Source organism: Cervus canadensis, chromosome 33, assembly GCF_019320065.1.
Source record: "Cervus canadensis isolate Bull #8, Minnesota chromosome 33, ASM1932006v1, whole genome shotgun sequence".
NCBI lineage: Eukaryota > Metazoa > Chordata > Mammalia > Artiodactyla > Cervidae > Cervus > Cervus canadensis.
In genome coordinates, this window is record NC_057418.1 from 1851540 (window position 1) to 1874692 (window position 23153).

Sequence of the window (23153 nt, forward strand, 5' to 3'; positions counted from 1 at the left end):
TCTAGACTTTTCACTGTGCCTTGCTCTGGAGCAGCACCTTCTAACAAAAATATAAGCATAACGTGTACATGCAATTTCATGTGTGCGTGCTAAGTTGCTTCAGTTGTGTCCAACTTTTTGCAACCCTATGGACCATAGTCTGCCAGGCCCCTCTGTCCATGGAATTCTCCAGGCAAGAATACCAGAGTAGGTAGCCGTTCCCTTCTCCAGGGGATCTTCCTGACCCTGGGAACCTGCATTTCTTAAGTCTGCTGCATTGGCAACCAGATTCTTTACCTCTAGCACCACCTGGGAAGCCCACATACAACTTTATATTTTTCAGTAATTACATTAGGAAGGAAAAAAGAAGCAGGGAAAATTAATTTTAATAACATATTCAACTTAACCCAGTATATCACAATTGTTATAATTTCAACAGGCAATAGATACAATAAATTATAACAAGTTTTATTAAATTTATATTTAATAAAATAATAACACGGAACATTCTCCAGAATAGATCACATCCTGGGCCATAAATCTGGTCTTGGAAAATTCAAAAAAATTGAAATCATTCCAGTCATCTTTTCTGACCACAGTGCAGTAAGATTAGATCTCAATTACAGGAAAAAAATTGTTAAAAATTCAAACATATGGAGGCTAAATAACACGCTTCTGAATAACCAACAAATCATAGAAGAAATCAAAAAAGAAATCAAAATATGTATAGAAATGAATGAAAATGAAAACACAACAACCCAAAACCTATGGGACACTGTAAAAGCAGTGCTAAGGGGAAGGTTCATAGCATTACAGGCTTACATCAAGAAACAAGAAAAAAACCAAATAAATAACCTAACTCTACACCTAAAGCAATTAGAGAAGGAAGAAATGAAGAACCCCAGAGTTAGCAGAAGGAAAGAAATCTTAAAAATCAGGGCAGAAATAAATGCAAAAGAAACTAAAGAGACCATAGCAAAAATCAACAAAGCTAAAAGCTGGTTTTTTGAAAAAATAAACAAAATTGACAAACCATTAGCAAGACTCATTAAGAAACAAAGAGAGAAGAACCAAATTAACAAAATTAGAAATGAAAATGGAGAGATCACAACAGACAACACTGAAATACAAAGGATCATAAGAGACTACTACCAGCAGCTCTATGTCAATAAAATGGACAACTTGGATGAAATGGACAAATTCTTAGAAAAGTATAACTTTCCAAAACTGAACCAGGAAGAAATAGAAGATCTTAACAGACCCATCACAAGCAAGGAAATCAAAACTGTAATCAGAAATCTTCCAGCAAACAAAAGCCCAGGACCAGATGGCTTCACAGCTGAATTCTACCAAAAATTTAGAGAAGAGCTAACACCTATCTTACTCAAACTCTTCCAGAAAATTGCAGATAAAGGTAAGCTTCCAAACTCATTCTATGAGGCCACCATCACCCTAATTCCAAAACCAGACAAAGATGCCACAAAAAAAGAAAACTACAGGCCAATATCACTGATGAACATAGATGCAAAAATCCTTAACAAAATTCTAGCAAACAGAATCCAACAACATATTAAAAAAATCATACACCATGACCAAGTGGGCTTTATCCCAGGAATGCAAGGATTCTTTAATATCCGCAAATCAATCAATGTAATACACCACATTAACAAATTGAAAGATAAAAACCATATGATTATCTCAATAGATGCAGAGAAAGCCTTTGACAAAATTCAACACCCATTTATGATTAAAACTCTCCAGAAAGCAGGAATAGAAGGAACATACCTCAACATAGTAAAAGCTATATATGACAAACCCACAGCAAGCATCACCCTCAATGGTGAAAAATTGAAAGCATTTCCCCTGAAATCAGGAACAAGACAAGGGTGCCCACTATCACCACCACTATTCAACATAGTTTTGGAAGTGTTGGCCACAGCAATCAGAGCAGAAAAGAAGTAAAAGGAATCCAGATAGGAAAAGAAGAAGTGAAACTCTCGCTGTTTGCAGATGACATGATCCTCTACATAGAAAACCCTAAAGACTCTACCAGAAAATTACTAGAGCTAATCAATGAATATAGTAAAGTTGCAGGATATAAAATTAACACACAGAAATCCCTTGCATTCCTATACACTAACAATGAGAAAACAGAAAGAGAAAATTAAGGAAACAATACCATTCACCATTGCAACAAAAAGAATAAAATACTTAGGAGTATATCTACCTAAAGAAACAAAAGACCTATACATAGAAAACTATAAAACACTGATGAAAGAAATCAAAGAGGACACAAACAGATGGAGAAACATACCGTGTTCATGGATTGGAAGAATCAATATTGTCAAAATGGCTATTCTACCCAAAGCAATCTATAGATTCAATGCAATCCCTATCAAGCTACCAACGGTATTTTTCACAGAACTAGAACAAATAATTTCACAATTTGTATGGAAATACAAAAAACCTCGAATAGCCAAAGTAATCTTGAGAAAGAAGAATGGAACTGGAGGAATCAACCTGCCTGACTTCAGACTCTACTACAAAGCCACAGTCATCAAGACAGTATGGTACTGGCACAAAGACAGAAATATAGATCAATGGAACAGAATAGAAAGCCCAGAGATAAATCCACGAACCATGGACACCTTATCTTTGACAAAGGAGGCAAGGATATACAATGGGAAAAAGACAACCTCTTTATCAAGTGGTGCCTGGGAAAAACTGGTACCACTTGTAAAAGAATGAAACAGAAACACTTTCTAAACACCATACACAAAAATAAAGCTCAAAATGGATTAAAGATCTAAATGTAAGACCGAAAACTAATAAAACATCCTAGAGGAGAACATAGGCATACACTCTCGGGACATAAATCACAGCAAGATCCTTATGACCCACCTCCCAGAATATTGGAAATAAAAGCAAAACTAAACAAATGGGACCTAATGAAACTAAAAGCTTTTGCACTACAAAGGAAACTATAAAGCAAGGTGAAAAAGACATCAGCCCTCAGATTGGGAGAAAATAATAGCAAATGATGCAACAGACAAAGGATTAATCTCAAAAATATACAAGCAACTCCTGCAGCTCAATTCCAGAAAAATAAATGACCCAATCAAAAAATGGGCCAAAGAACTAAACAGACATTTCTCCAAAGAAGACATACAGATGGCTACAAACACATGAAAAGATGCTCAACATCACTCATTATCAGAGAAATGCAAATCAAAACCACAATGAGGTACCATTACACGCCAGTCAGGATGGCTGCTATCCAAAAGTCTACAAGCAATAAATGCTGGAGAGGGTGTGGAGAAAAGGGAACCCTGTTACACTGTTGGTGGGAGTGCAAACTAGTACAGCCGCTATGGAAAACAGTGTGGAGATTTCTTAAAAAACTGGAAATAGAACTGCCATATGACCCAGCAATACGTGTAAATCCATGGCTGATTCATATCAATGTATGACAAAACCCACTGGAAAAAAAAAAAAAAAGAAAATATACAAATTTATATAACAATGGAGACTGATTAAACAAGAAAATATATAAATTTATGTTTGAAAAATAATATATGCAGCTATTTCCACCAATACCTTGAGAAGGTGTTCAGTGGTAAGGGAAAAAAAATATAAGAAAACAAGTAAATACAAGAATATCCTGAGGGTTATGATATAGGCTAATGTGCTCTTTTAGGAAAACCTAAGCTTTATTTCAGATAACGTAGGTTCCAATGGCTACATAAATCACAGTTATCTTTTGTGCACAAGAGACTATGGAGGTATCTTTATAAGAATTATGATCATCCACTTGAGTAATACATTGCAAAGAAGTATTAAGAATATGCCAAGAGTCACATTAGAATAATAATATAACAATCTCCCAAGAAAGCTTAGAGAATCCTTAAATAATTCTGGTCACATTTTTGAGTGACCAAGAGAAAAACATCCAAGATTTATGTGAGACAGTACTGATTATGATATCCCACCCCATTCATGCTTATTTAAGAATTTTTTCAAGAATTCTTGCTATAATATTGGCAGTCATAGGAAATTGTACACTTAGTATTTTTCTTTGTAATTTCAATAATTTGGTGCATACTTATGAAATGTCTTCTTATGCCAAGGAGTGTGAGTTACTCTGTTCTCACAGCGAAGTAGTTAAAATTACATTCTTTCTTAGAGGTGTTGTTGTTCAGTCACCAAGTCATATCTGATTCTGCACAACCTCATGGACTGCAGCACACCAGTATTCCCTGCCCCCAGATGAGTACAAGCCTATAAAGAATTTATCCTGAAGAAATTTTGCATACCAAGCCTATGATTTATTGACCCACCTATGACTGGGCTTCCTTGGTGGCTCAGAGGTAAAGAATTTGCCTTCGTTGCCGGAGACTCAGGAGACGTGGTTTTGACCCCTAGGTCAGGAAGATGCCCTGGAGAAGGAAATGCAGCCTACGTCAGTGTCCTTTTCTGGTGGCTCAGATGGTAAGGAATCTCCCTGCAACGCAGGAGACCCAGGTTCAATCCCCGCGGGAAGATCCCCTTGAGTAGACAATGGAGCCCACTCCAGGATTCTTGTCTGCAGAATCCCCATTGACAGAGGAGCCTGGCAGACTGCAGTCCATAGGGTCACAAAGAGTTGGACATGACTGAGTGACTAACACTTTCAGTATGTGTTTCCACTTATTTAATTTGCTTTGTTGCCTCTGCATTGGGCATCTATTCCAATCTCAAGGAGCTTGCCATCTATATTTTGTTTTAGGATTTTTATAGTTTCAGGTGTTATTTTCAAGTCTTTCATAAATTTTGAGTTAAGTTTTGTGTATATTGTAAGATAGTCATCCAGTCTGGTTTTGTTTTTTGTTTTTGTTTTTGTTTTTGGCACGTGGGTCTTCAGTTTTCCCAATACCATATATTAAAAGGACTGCCCTTTCCCCATGTAACTCTTGCCTCCTTTGTTGTAAATTAATTGGCTGTATATGTTTGGGTTTATTACTGGCTCTCTATATATTTACATTAATCTATGTGCCTCTTTGTGTAGCAATACCATACATTTTTTTTTATTGTTATTGTTCAATCGTGAAGTCCTGTCTGACTCTTTGAACCCTATGCTCTCTAGCACACTAGGCTTTCCTGTTCTTCACTATCTCCCAGTGTTTGCTCAAATTCATGTCCATTGAGTCCATGATGCCATCCAACAATCTCATCCTCTGTCGTCCTCTTTTCCTCTTCTCCTCAATCTTTCCTAGTATCAGGATCTTTTCCAGTGAGTCAGCTCTTTGTATCAGGTGGTGAAAGTATTGGAGCTTCAACTTCAGCATCAGTCCTTCCAATGAATATTCAGGATTGATTTCCTTTAGGATTGACTGATTTGATCTCCTTGCTGTCCAAAGGACTCTCAAGAGTCTTCTCCAGAACCACAGTTACAAAGCATCAATTCTTTGGCACTCAGCCATCTCTATGATACAACTCTCACATCCATACATGACTACTGGAAAAACCGTAACTCTGACTAGACAGATCTATGTTGGCAAAGTGATGTCTTTGCTTTTTGAATACACTGTCTAGGTTTATCATAGTTTTCCTTCCAAGGAGCAAGCGTCTTTTAATTTGTGGCTGCAGTCACCATCTGCAGTGATTTTGGAGACCAAGAAAATAAAATCTGCCACTAGTTACACTGTTTCCCCATCTATTTGCCATGAAGTGATGGGACCGGATGCCATGATCTTAGTTGTTCTAATGTTGAGTTTTAAGATAGCTTTTTCGCTTTTCTCTTTCACCCTCATCAAGGGCTCTTTAGTTCTTCATTTTCTGCCATTAGTGTAATATTATCTGCATATCTGAGGTTATTGATATTTCTCTTGGCAACCTTGATTCTAGCTTGTGTGTCATCCAGGTCGGCATTTCACATGAAACACTCTGCATAGAAGTTAAATAAGCAGGGTGACAATATACAAACTTGTCATTCTCCTTTACCAATTTTGAACCTGTTTGTTGTTCCAAGTCTGATTCTGACTGATGCTTCTTGTCCTGCATATAGGTTTGTCAGGAGAAAGATAAGGTTGTCTGGCATTCCTATCTCTTTAAGAATTTTCCACAGTTTGTTGTGATCCACACAATCAACGGCTTTAGTGTAGTCAGTGAAGAAGCAGATGCTTTTCTGGAGTCCCCTTGATTTTTTCATAATCCAATGAATGTTGGCAATTTGATCTCTGGTTCATCTGTCTATTGTAAATCCAGCTTATACATCTGGCAGTTCTCAGTTCACAGCCTGCTGAAGCCTATCTTGAAGGACTTTGAGCACTGACTTGCTAGCATGTGAAATGAGTAGAATTTTATGGCAGTTTGGACATTCTTTGGCATTGTCCTTCTTCAGGATTGGAATGAAAACTGCCCTTTTCCAGTACTGTAGCCACTACTGATTCCAGTTTATAGTTTTAAACTAGATAGTGTGATACTTCCAGCTTTTTCTTCTGTCTCAAGTTTGTTTTGGTGACTTGGATATTTTTAAGGTTTGATGCATTTTGTCACTTCATTATTAGTTTTATTTTTATGTAAAGATATCTCACTTGTGTTGAGACATTGATAAACCTATTTTTGACTTTCAAAAAGTGGCTTTTGCTTAATATGTCCTTCTCATGGGGGAAAAACAGATAATATAAAAATCATTTATTTTCAGAGGGGGTCATTTTGGTTGAGAGGTAGTTAAAGAACACTGGGTTTTGAGGTGAAATTAAAAAGAGGCACCATATTGGGAAAAGGTATGACAGACGGTCAGAAACACCAGAAGATACTTAGCCTACATATTTCGATTAGTGCCATTAGCAGTGATTTAAATATGGTGAATTTCAGATAATTTTTCCTCATTTTTAATATGTGCATTTTTCATTTAGGGGCCCCAATTATAACAAAAATAATATTTAAAAGGAAAACTTTAGTTTTGTGTAGTTTACGCTAGAGTTCAGTTCAGTTCAGTTCAGTTGCTCAGTCACGTCCGACTCTTTGTGACCCCATGGACTGCAGCACGCCAAGCCTCCCTGTCCATCATCAACTCCCTGAGTTAACTCAAACTCATGTCCATTGAGTAGGTGATGCCATCCAACCAGCTCATCCTCTGTCGTTCCCTTCTCCTCCTGCCTTGAAACTTTCCCAGCATCAGTTCAATACAATTAACTTGCTCAGACATACCCAACTCTTAGCGACCCCATGGACTGCAGCACATCAGGCCTCCCTGTCCATCATCAACTCCCAGAGTTTATTCAACTCAGGTCCACTGAGTTGGAGATGCCATCTAACCATCTCATCCTCTGTCATCCCTCCTCCTCCTGCCTTCAATTTTTCCCAGCATCAGGGTCTTTTCCATTGAGTCAGTTCTTCGCATCAGGTGGCCAAGGTATTGGAGTTTCAGTTTCAGCATCAGTCCTCCCAGTGAGTATTCAGGACTGATTTCCTTCAGGATGGACTGGTTTGATCTCCTTTCAGTCCAAGAGACTCTCAAGAGTCTTCTTCAAAACAACAGTTTAAAAGCATCAATTCTTTGGCACTCAGCTCTCTTTATTGTCCAAATCTCACATCCATACATGACTACTGGAAAACCTTTGTCTAGTCAAAATCCAGCTTTGACTAGTTGTACCTTTGTTGTCAAAGTAATGTCTCTGCTTTTTAAAATGCTGTCTAGTTTGGTCATAATTTTTCTTCCAAGGAGCAAGCATCTTTTAATTTCATGGCATCAGTCACCATCTGCAGTGATTTTGGATTCCCCAAAAAATAGTCTGTCACTATTTGCATTGTTTGCCCATCTCTTTGCCATGAAGTGATGGGACCAGATACCATGATCTTTGTTTTCTGAATGCGGATTTTTAAGCCAACTTTTTCACTCTCCTCTTTCACTTTCATCAAGAGGCTCTTTAGTGCTTCTTCACTTTGTGCCATAAGGGTGGTGTCATCTGCATATCTGAGGTTATTGATATTTCACCCTGCAATCTTGATTCCAGCTTGTACTTCTTCCAGCCCAGCGTTTCTCATGATGTACTCTGCATATAAGTTAAATGAGCAGGGTGATGATAGACAGCCTTGATGTACTCCTTTTACTATTTAGAACCAGTCTATTGTTCCATGTCCAGTTCTAACTATTGCTTCCTCACATGCATACAGATTTCTCAAGAGGCAGGTCAAGTGGTCTGTTGTTCCCTTCTCTTTAAGAATTTTCCAGTTTGTTAAGGTCTGCAAGCAGATGCGTCAGCCCGTGCCTTTGCCCAGGCGGATGGGTGGTAGAGACGCCTGATCACCAGGATCAGCATTGGGATGTGGCCTCACGGGCCCCACAGGTCCCAGGGCAGGGGGCCTGTGGGTGCCGAGCACTGGGTGCCAGTGAGCAAGCACGCTCTCCTGGCATCGCCTCCTGTTCAGGTTTTCTCTGCCAGCATGGCCTGGTTTGGGTCGAGTGGTCAGAGCACGTGGCCACCTTGTCACCGGCAGGAGGAACGTGCAGGGAACATCACTGCTCTGGTTGACTGACAGGCTGGGCTGCAGAGCGGCTCCTGGAACAGCTCCTCAAGGCCTGCGAGCTGCAGGCTGAGGTGCAGCAGTGGCGCCCGCACAGCCTAGGCCCCTGGGCTCTGCAGGGGGACTCAGGAAGAGGAGTGTCACCAGCTGCTACCCAGGACCACCCCGTGAGACCTGGCGATCTTTGGCACCATTGCTGATCATCACAGGGCACAGGGCTGTCTCCCATGGAGGGGCCACTTCTCCCGTGTCCGACAGGTGACCCTGAGGTCACTTGAGGACTTTCATTGCAACAGGACTTGGGTTACATCACACAGGTTGGGTTAAGCCCAGGTTCGCCTTGTGTGACATAGCCCACTAGCAGCCTGTGGGTTTCTCTCGAGAACAAGTGCAGCCGCTCCAGGTGCCTAGAGAGGTTGGGACAGCAGAGTCCAGGAAGTTCTCAGCAAGTAGATGGGACTCAACTCCCCAGCAGCCCAGCCTGATCGGCTGCTTCCCTGGCACAAGGTGTGGAGGTTGCAGCGCTGTCTTGGGACAAGGACTGCCCCGCCTGCAGCTTCGGTATGCTCCTGCCCTGGGTGGGGTACACCATGCAGACAGTGTGCTCTGCGGCAGCTGTAACCCCCCGCTCCACCCGCAACTTGTGTCTGAAAGTCTGTGCAAGAGGGCAGGGACCTCTCCAGACGCCAGAGGTTACGTCTCCACCTCAGCTGCTGTGCTCAGCCAGGTGGTCACTGCTTTCAGAGCTGGGCGAGGTGCGCACCTCTAAGTGGGCGATATCTTAGGCCTTGTGAGCCACCTAACAGTGGGACAAGATCAAGGTCCTGGGTGGCCATGCCATACCCCCACCGTCTGCTGGTGCTAGGAAAGTGTCCCATAAGGGAGGAGTCCAGAAGGGAGTCCTGCTGTCCACTCCTGGTAATGACGCACAAAGGGGTGTAGGGCCTCTGGACTCCAGGGTCTGCACCACAGGCTGCTTGTCTTTCCTGACAGCACTTGCAGGCCAGCCAAAAAGGGCCAGAGAATGCAGCCTTAAACGCACTCTAGCACCTGGACTTGGAATCAACATGGTCCTGTTGGGGGCTGGCCCACTGTGTGCCCCGCGGGCCAAATGCAGACCTGTGCCCACGTCTATGAAGCCTGGTGATCAGCCTGAGGACAGTGGCCTGGGACCTCCACAAAACCTGAGCTGGAGTCAGTCCTGTAAATGCACACATGTCTGAGAAAGTAATCACAGACAGCCAAGGAGGCTTCGCCAATACGGCAGTAGCTTCCGATCAGACAGCCTCCTGGTTTTGCTTCCAGGCTGGTCGGCAGGGCTGCTGACCACGTGGGCTTGGTGCTGCTCACAAGCCATGTGTGCTTGAATCACCTTCAGAGTGTTCATGTCCCCGTTTACCTTGTGACAGGCGTAAGAACTAAGAAGGGTTTTTACATTTTTCAGTGGTTGGGGGTGGCGTGGGGAAAGACTATTTTGTGACATCTGAAAATTATATTGAAATCAGATTTCAGTCTGACCAAGTAAAGGTTCTTAGAACACACCTGGCCCTTTGCTTGCAGGGCGCCTCTGACCGCCTGGCAGTCCTGCCTCCAGCCTTTGAGGGGTTATTTTCCCTCTGTTCTTAGTGTGTTTCATTCACTTAAGTGTCCCAGGATAACCAAAAATTCAATAGAAGTAAATCTCAAGCCCTACATTCCAGCCGGGAATACTGGCTGCGGAAGTATTGGGTGAGGCCTCTCCTTAACTGCATGAAAAAGGTTTGTGGTATTAGTGTGTCGCCTGACGACATTGCGTTCAAACTGCTGCTGCATGGGTTTCAGATCCCAGAACACTTGTGTGTGTGCTGGGAGGAGAGGAGAGGGCTGCCTGCCAGGTGTGGGAGTTCTGGACTATTCAACTTCCAAGTTGTATTTCCCAATTGGGGCTTCAGGAACAGTAAACTCATTTTAAGAATTTCTGGGAATTTCTTGGCACTCCAGTGGTCAGGACTCAGCTTTCCCCTAGATCCCACAAGACGCCCAGCATGGCCAAAGAAAATCTCCAGAACACTTACAGAAGAGATTCTAAAATACTTTGGATTTCGCTTTTGGAGATAATAAATTAAACTCATAATTTAAAAAAAAAAAGAAAAAAGAATTTTCCAGTTTGTTATATTCCACACACTCACAAGTTTTGGCATAGTCAATAAAGCCAGAGTAGATGTTTTTCAGAAGCTCCCTTGATTTTTTGATGATCCAACGGATGTTGGCAATTTGATCTCTGGTTGCTCTGCCTTTTCTGAAACCAGCTTGAACATTTGGAAGTTGACACTTCACGTACTGTAAGCCTGGATTGGAGAATTTGAGCGCTACTTTACTAGCGTGTGAGGTGAGTGGAACTGTGTATTCTTTGGCATTGCCTTTCTTCAGTATTGGAAGGAAAACTCACGTTTTCCAGTCCTATGCACACTGCTCAGTTTTCCAAATTTGCTGGCATATTGAGTGCAGCACTTTCACAGCATTATCTTTTAGGATTTGAAATAGCTCAACTGGATTCCATCACCTCCACTTGCTTTCTTCATAGTCATGCTCCCTAAGGCCCACTTGACTTCACATTCCAGGATATCTGGCTGTAATTGAGTGACCACGCCATTGTGATTATCTGGATCATGAGGATATTTGTGTATAATTTTTCTGTGTATTCTTGCCACCTCTTCTTAATATCTTCTGCTTGTGTTCGGTCCATAACATTTCTGTCCTTTATTGTGCCCCTCTTTGCAGGAAATGCTCTCTTGGCAGCTCTAATTTTCTTGAAGAGATCTCTTGTCTTTCCCATTCTATAGTTTTCCTCTATGTCTTGCACTGATCACTGAAGAAGGCTTTCTTATCTCTTCTTGCTATTTTTTGGAACTCTGCATTCAGATGGGTATATCTTTCCTTTTCTCCGTTGCCTTTTACTTCTTTTCTTTGCACAGCTATTTGTAAGGCCTCCTCAGACAACCATTTTGCCTTTTTGCATCAATTTGTCTTGGAGATGGTCTTGTCCCTGCCTCCTATACAATGTCATGAACCTCTGTCCATTAGTTCTTCAGGCACTCTGTCTATCAGATCTAATCCCTTGAATCTATTTCTAACTTCCACTGTATAATTGTAAGGGATTGGATTTAGGTCATACCTGAATGGTCTAGTGGTTTTCCCTACTTTCTTCAATTTAAGTCTGAATTCAGAAATACGGGTTTCGTGATCTGAGCCACAGTCAGGTCCCGGTCTTGTTTTTGCTGACTGTATAGACCTTCCCCATGTTTGACTGCAAAGAATAAAATCAATCTGATTTTGCTATTGACCATCTGATGATGTCCATATGTAGTCTTCGCTTGTGTTGTTGAAAGACAGTATTTGCTATGACCAGTGCATTCTCTTGGCAAAACTCTTATTAGCCTTTGCCCTGATTGATTCTGTACTCCAGGCCAAATATGACTGTTACTCCAAGTATTTCTTGACTTCTTACAAATGTATTCCAGTCCCCTAGAGTAAAAAAGACATCTTTTTTGGGTGTTAGTTTTAGAAGGTCTTGTAGGTCTTCATAGAACCATTCAACTTCTTGACTTCAGCGTTACTTGTTGCGGCATAGACTTGGGTTACTGTGATACTGAATGGTTTGCCTTGGAAACAAACAGAGATCATTATGTCGTTTTTGAGATTGCATCCAAGTACTGCATTTCAGACTCTTTTGTTGACTATGATGGCCACTCCACTTCTTGTAAGGGATTTTTGCCCACAATAGTATATATAATGATCATCTCAGTTAAATTACACCCATTCCAGTCCACTTTACTTCGCTGATTCCTAAAACATCGATGTTCACTTTTGCTATCTCCTGTTTGACCATTTCCAATTTGCCTTGATTAATGGACCAAACATTCCAGGTTCCTGTGCAATATTGCTCTTTAAAGCATTGGACTTTACTTCCATCACCAGTCACATCCACAACTGGGTGTTGTTTTTGCTTTGACTCTGTCTCTTCATTCTTTCTGGAGTTATTTCTCCACTGATCTCCAGTAGCATATTGGGCACAAACTGACCTGGGGAGTTCATCTTTCAGTATCCTATCTTTCTGCCTTTTCATACTGTTCATGGGGTTCTCAAGTCAAGAATCCTGAAGTGGTTTGCCATTCCCTTCTCCAGTGGACCATGCTTTCCCAGAACTCTACACCATGACCCGTCTATCTTGGGTGGACCTACACAGCATGGCTCATAGTCTCACTGAGTTGGACAAGGCTGTGGTCCATGTGATCAGATTGGTTAGTTTTCTGTGATTGTGGTTTTCAGTCTGTCTGCCTTCTGCTGGAGAAGGATAAGAGGCTTATGGATGCTCCCTCATGGGAGAGACTGACTGAGGGAGAACTGGGTCTTAAACTGGAGTAGCTCAGAAATTTTCTACTCGATGGCGAAATGATTTCTCTATGTGCTCAGACACTGAAAGAGCAGACTCACTCATTACATAAACTGATAAATGTACTCATATGGCAATGCACTTGGAGTTCTGTCCTAGAATATAAATTACTTAAAATGTCTCCTCAGTGCCCAAAGTTGTATCTTGTAAGAATAATCTCTTTAGAGGAGAATTTTCCTTGTTTACCTGACAGTCTATGAATGAGCATTGAACATAGTATAAAAATCTTAGATAGCAATGGTGTAACCTGTCTTTGACACAGATATTGACATAATCATGTGTAACTCAGGCATTCTATGAAACTAATTAGCTTCTACCAAGTATGTATCTCAATTCTGAGGGGAGGGTGGCAGGGAGGATTATTGACTGGTAACTTTGAAAGTACAAAGATGAAGCAGGGATAATAAGAACCACAAACATTTCACAGTCTTTATAACATTTGATTCCTTTTATTCTTGAAATTAAACTGATCAACATGTAATAGCAGAAATTTAGGCTACTCAATTGGTATTAAGAGTAGCCTATTAATGAGGAAACGTCCCATAGCCCGAGCAAATTTTGAAGTCATGAGCTTCTTCCAAATTGTTAAAAATAATCCTCCTGTGAAAATAGAAACATTTATGTTTCCAGCTAATAAAACTATGAATACAACTTTAAAATCTAAAAATATACAAAATAAGATAAAAATTCTCATTACAGGATTTGTAATATATTAGCAACACTGTCTGACCAATAGGATTGTCATAGGAAACAGGGAAATGCATTGTGTTGGACAATCTAACAGCATAAAAGAAGAGCTATTTCTCCCTGTGCTCACTTTGGCAGCATATATAATAAAGGAAGAGCTGTTTCCCTTATTTGAGAATGAGATGTATTCAACAAATTCTCACACAGTGTAATAGCCACAATATTTTATGCAATAAATTAAGCACAAATTGTTGAGGCCCGTCATAACTCTGTTCTTACTCTCGTTTGCAATGTTTTCTTTCTGGAGTGAACCTTTTCCTGCGAGGAAGGAGACCTGGCTGCTGTCCGACTGTCACTAAAACTACGTGACACTTGCAACTTCTCTTCCCTGATCCTTGGGATTAACCCACGAAAAAATGGGCAGGGACTGGAGACTCCACAGTTCTAATTCTAAACGATTGAGATTTAAATGTGTAAGGTTCACTAGTTCATCATAACTTCTGTATTTTCAATGCAGGTAATATTATGTAGTGAAGAAAAATGAAACCCCTAAAACTGAATTTAAACAAGCTGGAGTTTAAGTTTGCTTCAGCTATTTACAAAGTATAGCATTTTGGACATGTTATTTAATGTCAAATGAACTTTTTCTTCAAAATGTAAACAATGCTATGAATTTCCTACTGTACCTAAGGACAACAAATAAAATGATGTGTGAAGACAGAAAGCTCAATATCCATTATTTAACTGATGCTCAAAAATTTTATATAACTGTCTCTCTGCACCTAGTTTTCCTACTTCCACCCCAACCATCCCTGTTTCTTATTATATTCTCTGTCTTGGTGGAAGAGCACACTTTACCCTGGGGAGTAAACAACAATAATGAAGAGTCAGATTTTCACAGACTAGCAGTTTTGAATCCTAAGCAGAAACCCAGAATATTATTAGGGTAGCAATAAGAATTTTAAGAAGAAACCTATAAAAGTGTTGATTTTAGACCTGTCACTATTACAGAAGCTACATAACATGTGAGGTCCTGGAAGGGTAGTTTTCAGGAACTGTCATAATTACATTCAATATATCTATAATATAGCAGGTACTCAATCATTCTTGTTGAATGGATCATTAAACATATTTAGTTCTTAAATGACTTTGGTTCATTTAGGCTCCATGGATAGTATAACTCATAATCATACCTGTGCTTTTATTTTTTTTTGTAGTGAGTTTTGCTGCAGTGATCAATGCTTTTTCCCGTCTGCTGAAGTTACTCGTGAGAACAGTATGATCCTCATCTGTGAGTAGCCTGTGTGGGAAACCCACTAGGAATTCTGCTGAACTTTCCAAGTATGGACGATATAATACTGCCTCAAAAAATTCTGCAGTCACTAGAAAGTCCACAGAGAAGTCTCGTTCAGTTTCAGAGGAATAGAATGATCTAAAGGAAGGACACAAAGTTAGCTGCGTGAGTTACAAAATACTTCATTTAAACGCAAATCAAATTCTAAATGTGTCTTTGCTCCCATGTTCCTTGGGAATTTTATGCTATTTATTAAATAATTGACTGAACCAAACCTAGTTTCAGTATATTTTAATTAATCCTCACACTATCTTCTACATTGTTCCTGGCTGAAGAATCTAAGTGAAAGTGAAGTCACTCAGTCATGTCCGCGTCTTTGCTACCCCGTGGACTGTAGTCGACCAGGCTCCTTTGCCCATGGGATTTTCCAGGCAAGGGTACTGGAGTAGGTTGCCCTTTCCATCTCCAGGGGATATTCCCCACCCAGGGGGTGAACCCGGTCTCCTGCATCACAGGCAGATGTTTTACCATCTGGGCCACCAAGGAAGAATCTATTACATAGCAACAGAGATGGCAAAACTTTGAATCACAATGTTTGAAAATTGTAGCATCTTAACCAACCCCCTCTCTTACTTCCACTGGATTTACTCTGGGTGCTTTCTCATTGTGTTTCTCCTATATCTAATTTCTGTGCCACTAATGTCTAATGTCACTTGTTTTCCACAAACACAGTTCAGGGACTAGATACTATGAACCAATACAATGAATAGAAGGTTATCTGGTAGCAATTTCTGAAAATTCTTCAACAACATACATAATTGACTCATGTTTATTGTGTGTATATGCTAAGATAATTGCTCCTAATTCCTAGGAAATAAGAAGTGGACTAGAAATTTGCCACAGAAATCAAATCACCTTCTTGAGTAGGACATAACAGGGGACAAACAAATGGACAACAGATGGTTTTTCTTGAGTTCATCTAATTTAAAGACTTAAATGGCATGCTCAATTCTCTCTTGCAGAGAACAACCATAAAAACTGAATAAAATATTAAAGACACATTCTATGATGTCAGAGTGGACAACAGTACTGACACATTGTGAGTTCAAAATTTAAGGAGAAAGGTATGATAGCCTGAAAATCTACATGTTGAAGTTCATACTAAAGAGAAGGAGGGACTAGAGTGCAGATTTTCTCTTTCTCTCTTCTTCATGTGAAGACACAGATTCCATGATGGAAGAAGGCAGTCGTCTGCAAGCCAGAAAGAGGGCCCTCAGCTGAAGCTGACCATGCTGGCGTCCTAGTTCTGAACTTGCCGCATCCAGAATTGTGAGACAATAAATTTCTGTGATGCAAACCACCTAGTTTATAGTATTTGGTGATGGCAGCCCTAGATCCTAATAAGAAGGGAAGACTCAAGGCAATGAATGATTTTGATAGGTATTGCTCTAATGTTGACATGATGAGAAAAGTCTTTGATAACGCTGTGGAGCTGAGAGAAGAAACATCACAGTTAGTGATGAACTATTAATAAATAGGACTCTACACATACACACACAAACATACAACAAAATACCAAGCCATTGAAAATCACTGGGTAGGTTTTTTTTTTTTTTTTTTTTTTTACACCAGAAAAAGTATTAAATAGTAAAGGAAAACAATTAATAAATTGGTCTACACTGAAAAATTTTCAAATTAAGGAGACATAATTGAAAGAGTGAACTGACAAGTATAAACTAAGAAAAGCTACATTCAAGATATATAGCTGATATGTGACTCTTAGATGAACTGCAAGTAAAAGTGGAAAAGCTATTTCCTGATATTATGGAAAATATGAGCTATGAACATTTGAGGCAACCAAAACTTAAACATTATGTTTTACTATGCCAGAAAAAAAAATGAGTTTAATTACATCACATAAAGCAATTCTCTTACACATCACTGAACTTTGGTTTTGCCACATCAATGGCAGCTTGATGGGCCGCCCACATCTTAAAGATCGCTGTGTCCTCATCTGTGTCATACTGAGGAATACCTCCGGTAGTGGAAACTATCTTTCTGGATTGCAGATACTGTAGAATGAATAAGATTTATGTCATTAAAAGATTTTACAATAAATTAAAATATATTTAATTACCAGTATCATGAATTCCTGAAAAAGAACATTGTAACATACTCATCTAGCTGATTGTTTAGAAATGAAATTTACTTTCAGAATAGATTTTAGCACTGAAAGATGTCATTTAACTTTGTTTTGTATAGAGTTTTATGCTGTTCTGTTTGCAGAGGCAAACTTAATTTGGTGATTATTACATGAATTCTATTGAAAAAATGTTTTTATAAATACAATTATGCCAATTTGATATTAACTATTAGGATCCCTTCAGGATACTAAGCAGAACGATTAGAGCGGGAAGGGACAAAACTCTAACATAATTTCAAATGCATATAAATGTGAAGTTTAGTCTATTTTATATCAAAAATCCCAACAGAAGAACTCCATTCAGTGTTTTCATTCATTCCATTCATAAAAATATCATTGCATTCTTTTACCTTATAAAACCTGTTGGCTATATCCATAATTTGTGGATAGGCTGCACGGCATTCCTCAACTGAATAACAGAAGTTAGATCTGTACTCCTCTCGAGGTAGTAACTCTACCTCATATGGCAAATTCCCCAAAAACTCAGATTCAATTGCACCAAGGAAATACGCAATAACCACATAGAAGCTAATGCCTGCAAAAAAGTAGGATGGAGATATCTGGAGCCATTCACTGTCTATACAAAGTAGGAGTTAACCAAGGGACTAATGCTTAATCTATACAAATTATCTTATTTATTCTCCAAACTATCATGTTGAATTTGTTGGCTCTAGGAAATGCATATGATTATGAGAACTTAGGGATAATCACAGTCAGGAAAGTCTCCATTGGGGGCACACTCTGGATACAGAAATTTGTATATGAATCTACTTAGTTCAATCCAGTTCCAAATTATTTATGTCCTATATTTATTTACCCCTTGCATAGGAAGCAAATAATCAGATTTTGCTCAGGAAAATATTTACTTCAGTTTGGTTACATATGTAGATGGTATTTGTGGAGATTCTCTGCCTAGTCTGAGGAAGAGATTTTGATATGACCATCTTGTTCTCTCTTAGCTCTCTTAAGGATGGTTCTAAAACCCACCAAATTTCTTCCCAAACAACCTTGAATACATTTTCTCATTTTCAGTTTGACTTTCTTCTGGTTCTTGATGCTAATTCATTTCAACCAAGTCCTCACTCTAGTCTTTGGACTATTTATCTACTTCTTGATTCCTCGGTTCATCTTGTCTACCAGGATTCTGGCAGCTCCCAGGCCAAGGTTATTCTTAGGCCTACTCCTCAGCCAGGCTTTGGTCACAGGCATGAATCCATACCTTCTGCTAATGAAGCACATCCTTCCACATTCCTGCTTGACAAGAAGAGAACTATTTTGATTGTTAATCTAGATGTCAAGGAGAAGCCAGATACTGGTGATACAAAACATAAGGGAGAAGACACAACTGATAGATAGGTATTTCAAGGAATATTTTCAAGCCTTTTGATGACAAGTCATTTTCTCATTACATGAAACCTAGTGCACTGGTTGACCTCATTTCACTTATTTCTACTTTTCGCCTTAATTTTCACCTTTGAGTGGATGAGTCTCAGCATAAACTTTACCTTGAATTAGAAGAATTTTGTTCATTGCCAAGTACAACCTTTATTTTGAAATGTACATTTATAAATTCACTCCTCCAAAACTTTGTACCTAATGAAGATATATTCCTGCATAAACCAATCAGAAGGAGCAGATATGTTAGGTGTCCAATATAGTGAAATTGGTTTTTAAGGCATGAAATGTCTTGCAATTGAAAATAATAAATTATTATTAAGTTCTTGCTATTTTTTCAAATTAGGGGTTTAAGGAGGAAAACTTAAGTGATTAAGGAAATGAATTGAGAGAGAAAGATGAATGGTTAGACTTTCTATTACTAACTTTGTGATAAAAAGCAAATTGCTCAACCTCTCTTGCTTCTGCTTGATTCTCTATATTATGAAAATATTGATTTAAGATCATGGCAAGGGTTGAATTAAATTTCTCTAAATGGCTAAAGTGAGGTTCTGGAATGTGTAAGTGTGAAATAAATAGTAGCTAGTTATAGAAGGGACTAGGAGTGGGTGGAATATGCAATAGAAAATTTGAAATACTAGGTACTTGAAACTATCATTTTCTCCTTTAGTATCTACTTAAAATGAACAATGGCTTCCCAGGTGGTACAGCGGTAAAGGATCCGCCAGCCAATGCAGGAGATGGCAAGAGATGGGGTTTCAATCCCTGGGTCTGGAAGATCCCCTGGAGTCGGAAATGGAAATCCGTTCCAGTATTCTTGCTCAGACAGAGAAGCCTGGTGGGCTACAGTTCATGAGATCTCAAAGAGCTGGACACAACTGGGCACATGCCCACATCTCTGACACAAAATGACAGTGTACTGTACATCATTAATTTAGACATCGCCATAGCAGAGTTGTCATTCAAGCTTTTTTTAAATTGATCATCTCCTGGGAAATTGCACAGAAAATTGTATATGTTTACAAAGGAAATATCAAGAGTTAACCCAACTTAGCCTATCACATAGAAAAGCAGAGGTAGCAGGCCCCACAGCCACAGATCAGTCAGGGAGCATGGTGAAATAGAACACTTACCTCCCCAGGCACTGTTGATAGATATGCAGCTGGAGACTCCAGACTCATAGGCACACCGTGAACTATTGGGAGGCTCTGAAAATCTACCTACAGAGTAAACAGCGTAGGTGAAAAGAGTTGAACCTTGAATAGAAAGTCATAAGAGAGGAAAAGACTCATATGCTCCCCTCCAAAGAGTAAGAGGGTTATTTCCGCTAATGATATGGTCCATTCATATGAATAACATTTCATTCACTTTGACAGCTCAAAGCTTCTCAGAAATTCCAGCCTGTACAGACCTTTTCTTGCATTTTTCTGTTTTTTTATGTTTCTTTATTATGTTCTTTACCAGCTCCTTCTTGACTAAGCTGGACCTGCAGAGCGTTTCACAAGGCAGTCTCTGTGGGTTCTTCTTTTCTTCCTAAATCAAAAGGCTTCATTGCAATAATTCAAATGTGCAGAAGTTTGTTTTTTTTTTTTCAAGGCACCGCATTCTAGACCTTGTTTCATTCTAGACTCCTTCTAGTCACATCCAGAGAAGACAATTTAAAAAGGAATTTCATGAGAGTGGGAAGCTGATTTAGTTCCAGAATCTCAGTAATAAGATAACTGATTGAAGAAGTGGTGAGAGCAAAATACAGATGGCGAAATTCACCCCAACTGAGGCAGGAGAGAGAGAAGCTTTCTCCCTTTCTTAGAGAGAAGGCTGGGTTCTGAGCATCACACTTGTCTCCCCATCCTGCTTGTTTAAGTGCAGGAAGAGAGCACTGCATTCTGGACCAGCTCCTCCCTGTTTTCAGCCCTTTGTTCTGCCTGAGCCTAACAACTATCAGGAGAGAGACTGTGCAGTGAGGGCCACATCTTATTACTTTCCACTAATATTTTTGAGGCAAAGCCCAGGCTTTGAAGGGAAAGAAGGTTCCTTACCTTAGTTTGTGTGATTCCTCACCCTGGGTTTCATAGCTAAAAGAAATCTTGTCTTATTTCCTATATTAATCTCACCCCATTAAACGGAAATATTTATAGTGTCACATTTATCTGAGAAGCCTGTCAGGCTTTGAAAAACACAAGAGTTTTTTAATCTAGAAGGGGACATTTCTTTTTCAAACAATAAGCTTTTTCAGTTTACAGGAATTTATTTTCAAAGCTGCAGGAATTTATTTTTAAACCAGGAAGTCTATAAAATGTAAAGCAAAGGTGTGACAAATAACTTTACTAATCAAAAGAAGTATTTGATTCGGTAATATAAAAGCCTGAGTACTTAAAGATAAATGATTATATTGACTGCATTGGTTATATTGACTGAATGCCTGAGCATTCAGACAGTAACACTTAAATAGATTAGCTGTAATGCCATTCCTAGCATCAAAGAAAGAGAAAAGCAATTTTCCTTGAGAATAATTCAAATGTACATACCTGTTTCAAATAGCCTTCCATAAAGTAAAGTCAGTGCCCAAAACACATTGCCTGTGTTGTTTTTACCAAATGAAGCAAAATATTTGTTTGATTCTCTTATAAGGATCTTATATATTCTTAGTCGATCCATATATTTCCAGAGATCAACGATTATCTTGTTATTCTGCACTGGAAATTCTGCGATGTCTCCATCAGTTTGGTCCCAAAAAGGAGGGTAGATGTCATTTCCCTGGGTGGTTGACCCTGGATCTGGGGCCAAGCCCACAGGAAAAACGCTCAGGAAGAGAAAAGTGGGGATCACCGAAGAAGACCACATTCTCTCACCGCCTGTTGCTCTTAAGCGTAAGTCTCAAACAAGAGCAAGTTATATAGCAGATGGGAGGGAGTCCTTGGGCCAACTAGAGAATGATGACTATCGGAGCAGGTAAAACACTGACCAGCTAGAACCTGAACTAATGAGCAAATAAATGAGCATCTGCCAACATAGATTTAGTAATTAAAACTGCTAAAGGCTATTGCAAAACACTACAAATAAATCATTTGTGCAGATCATTTTTTGCCAATAGGCAATTATTTAACATGGTTTAAATTACCTAAACATCATTTTTTCTAAAACATTGGATTAAATTTAACTCAAATACTTTCATTGTTTTCCAGTTTTATTGAGGAACAATTGGCATACATCATTGCCTAAATTTAAGCATACAGCTTTATAGTTTGATTTACACATATTGCAAAATGATTATCAGAATAGTTTCAGCTAGCATCCATCCTCCCACCGAAATACAATAAAAAAGAAAAGAAAGACAAAAAGGGAAAACACTTTTCTTGTGATGAGAACTGCTAGGATTTACTGTCTTCACAATTTTTTAATATATTATATAGCAGTGTTACCTATAGTTATCTTCTTGTACATTACATCCCTAGTACTTATCTTGTAGCTGGAAGTTTGTACTTTCTGACCTGTTTCCTTCTGCTCCGGATTGTATGAGTTGTCTGTGTCCTTTGGATACGAATCGCCTGTCAGATGCATGGGTTGCACATGTTTCTCCCGTTGTGCACACTATCCTCTCACTTTGCTGGTGGCTTCTGTGTTCGGTCTGGTGCCCTCCCGCTTGTTTATTCTGAGTCGTTCCTGCGCTTTCTGTGTGGATTCACTGCAGTGCTGACGGATGTCACGCCAGTGCGCTTGCTGCCTGTGTTTTTAGAGTTTCCTTCAAGGAGTTTCATGTTCAAGTATTACGTTTAAGTCTGATTCCTTTTGAGTCAATCTTTATAAGAGTGTAAGATATGGGTCCAGTTTCATCCTTTCATTTATATTTATTCAATGATCCCAATTCTATTTATTGCAGACATTGTCTTTTCTGCATTGAGTGTTCTTGGCTCCCTTGTCAGATCTTAGTCGAGTGATTATGCTTGGGCTTATTTCTGGATTCCCTATTCTGTTCCACTGGTCTATTTTTCTGTTTTTACATCAGTATCATAAACTTTTGATGGTTACAGATTTATAGTATAGCTTGAAAGCAGGAAGTGTGATACCTTCTACTTCATTACTCGTTCTCAGGTCTTTTTTGGCTATTCTGCATCTTTCAGGGTTCCGTACAAATTGTAGGAATGTTTTTTCCTATTTCTGTTAAAAATACCATTGGAATCTTGATAGGGTTTGCATTGAATTTATAGGTGGCTTTTTTAAGTATCAACATTTTGACAGCATCATTTCTTCCACTCCAAGAACACGGGGTATCTCTCCATTTATTTATTTGTTCTTTGATCTTGTTCATCAATGTCTTATAAATTTCAGAGTAGAAATCTTTCACCACTTGGGCTAAATTTACTTCTATGCATTTTAATTGTTTATACTATTATAAATGGGATTGATTCCTTTATTTTTTATACAATTTTTTTGTTAGTGAATAGAGATGCTACTGATTTTTGTATGTTAATTTTGAGTCCCTCAGCTTCACTGAATTCACTGTTTAGATGTGTCTTAGTCTCTGAAGTGTAGGATGGGCTTCAGCCTCATGTCTGTATTTTGGGATTCTCTCACTGCTGTCTTGTTCCTAAATAGATGTTAGCTCTTCTTCTGACAGAACTGCCTATGCCCCCATCTTGGTGATCTCACTCTTC

At 39.3% G+C, this 23153-nt stretch overlaps 1 protein-coding gene across 3 annotated transcripts in view; it reads right to left on the reverse strand.

The window, feature by feature from the left end:
- Positions 1 to 21455, reverse strand: part of LOC122433942 (protein LEG1 homolog) — a 127030-nt gene extending 105575 nt beyond the window's left edge. The window contains exons 1-6 of one of the 3 annotated variants that reach the window (XM_043457037.1): positions 21027 to 21455; positions 19632 to 19718; positions 17454 to 17638; positions 16836 to 16972; positions 14800 to 15038; positions 13365 to 13519 (exon numbers count right to left, since the gene is read on the reverse strand). In XM_043457037.1, coding sequence (XP_043312972.1) covers positions 13416 to 13519; positions 14800 to 15038; positions 16836 to 16972; positions 17454 to 17638; positions 19632 to 19718; positions 21027 to 21342 — 1068 coding nt within the window. In that variant the 5' untranslated portion in view covers positions 21343 to 21455 and the 3' untranslated portion in view covers positions 13365 to 13415. Of the gene's footprint in view, positions 1 to 13364; positions 13520 to 14799; positions 15039 to 16835; positions 16973 to 17453; positions 17639 to 19631; positions 19719 to 21026 lie in introns of those variants that run through there. The other 2 variants (XM_043457040.1, XM_043457038.1) reach the window with 2 other exon arrangements.
- Positions 21456 to 23153: the final 1698 nt, after the last annotated feature.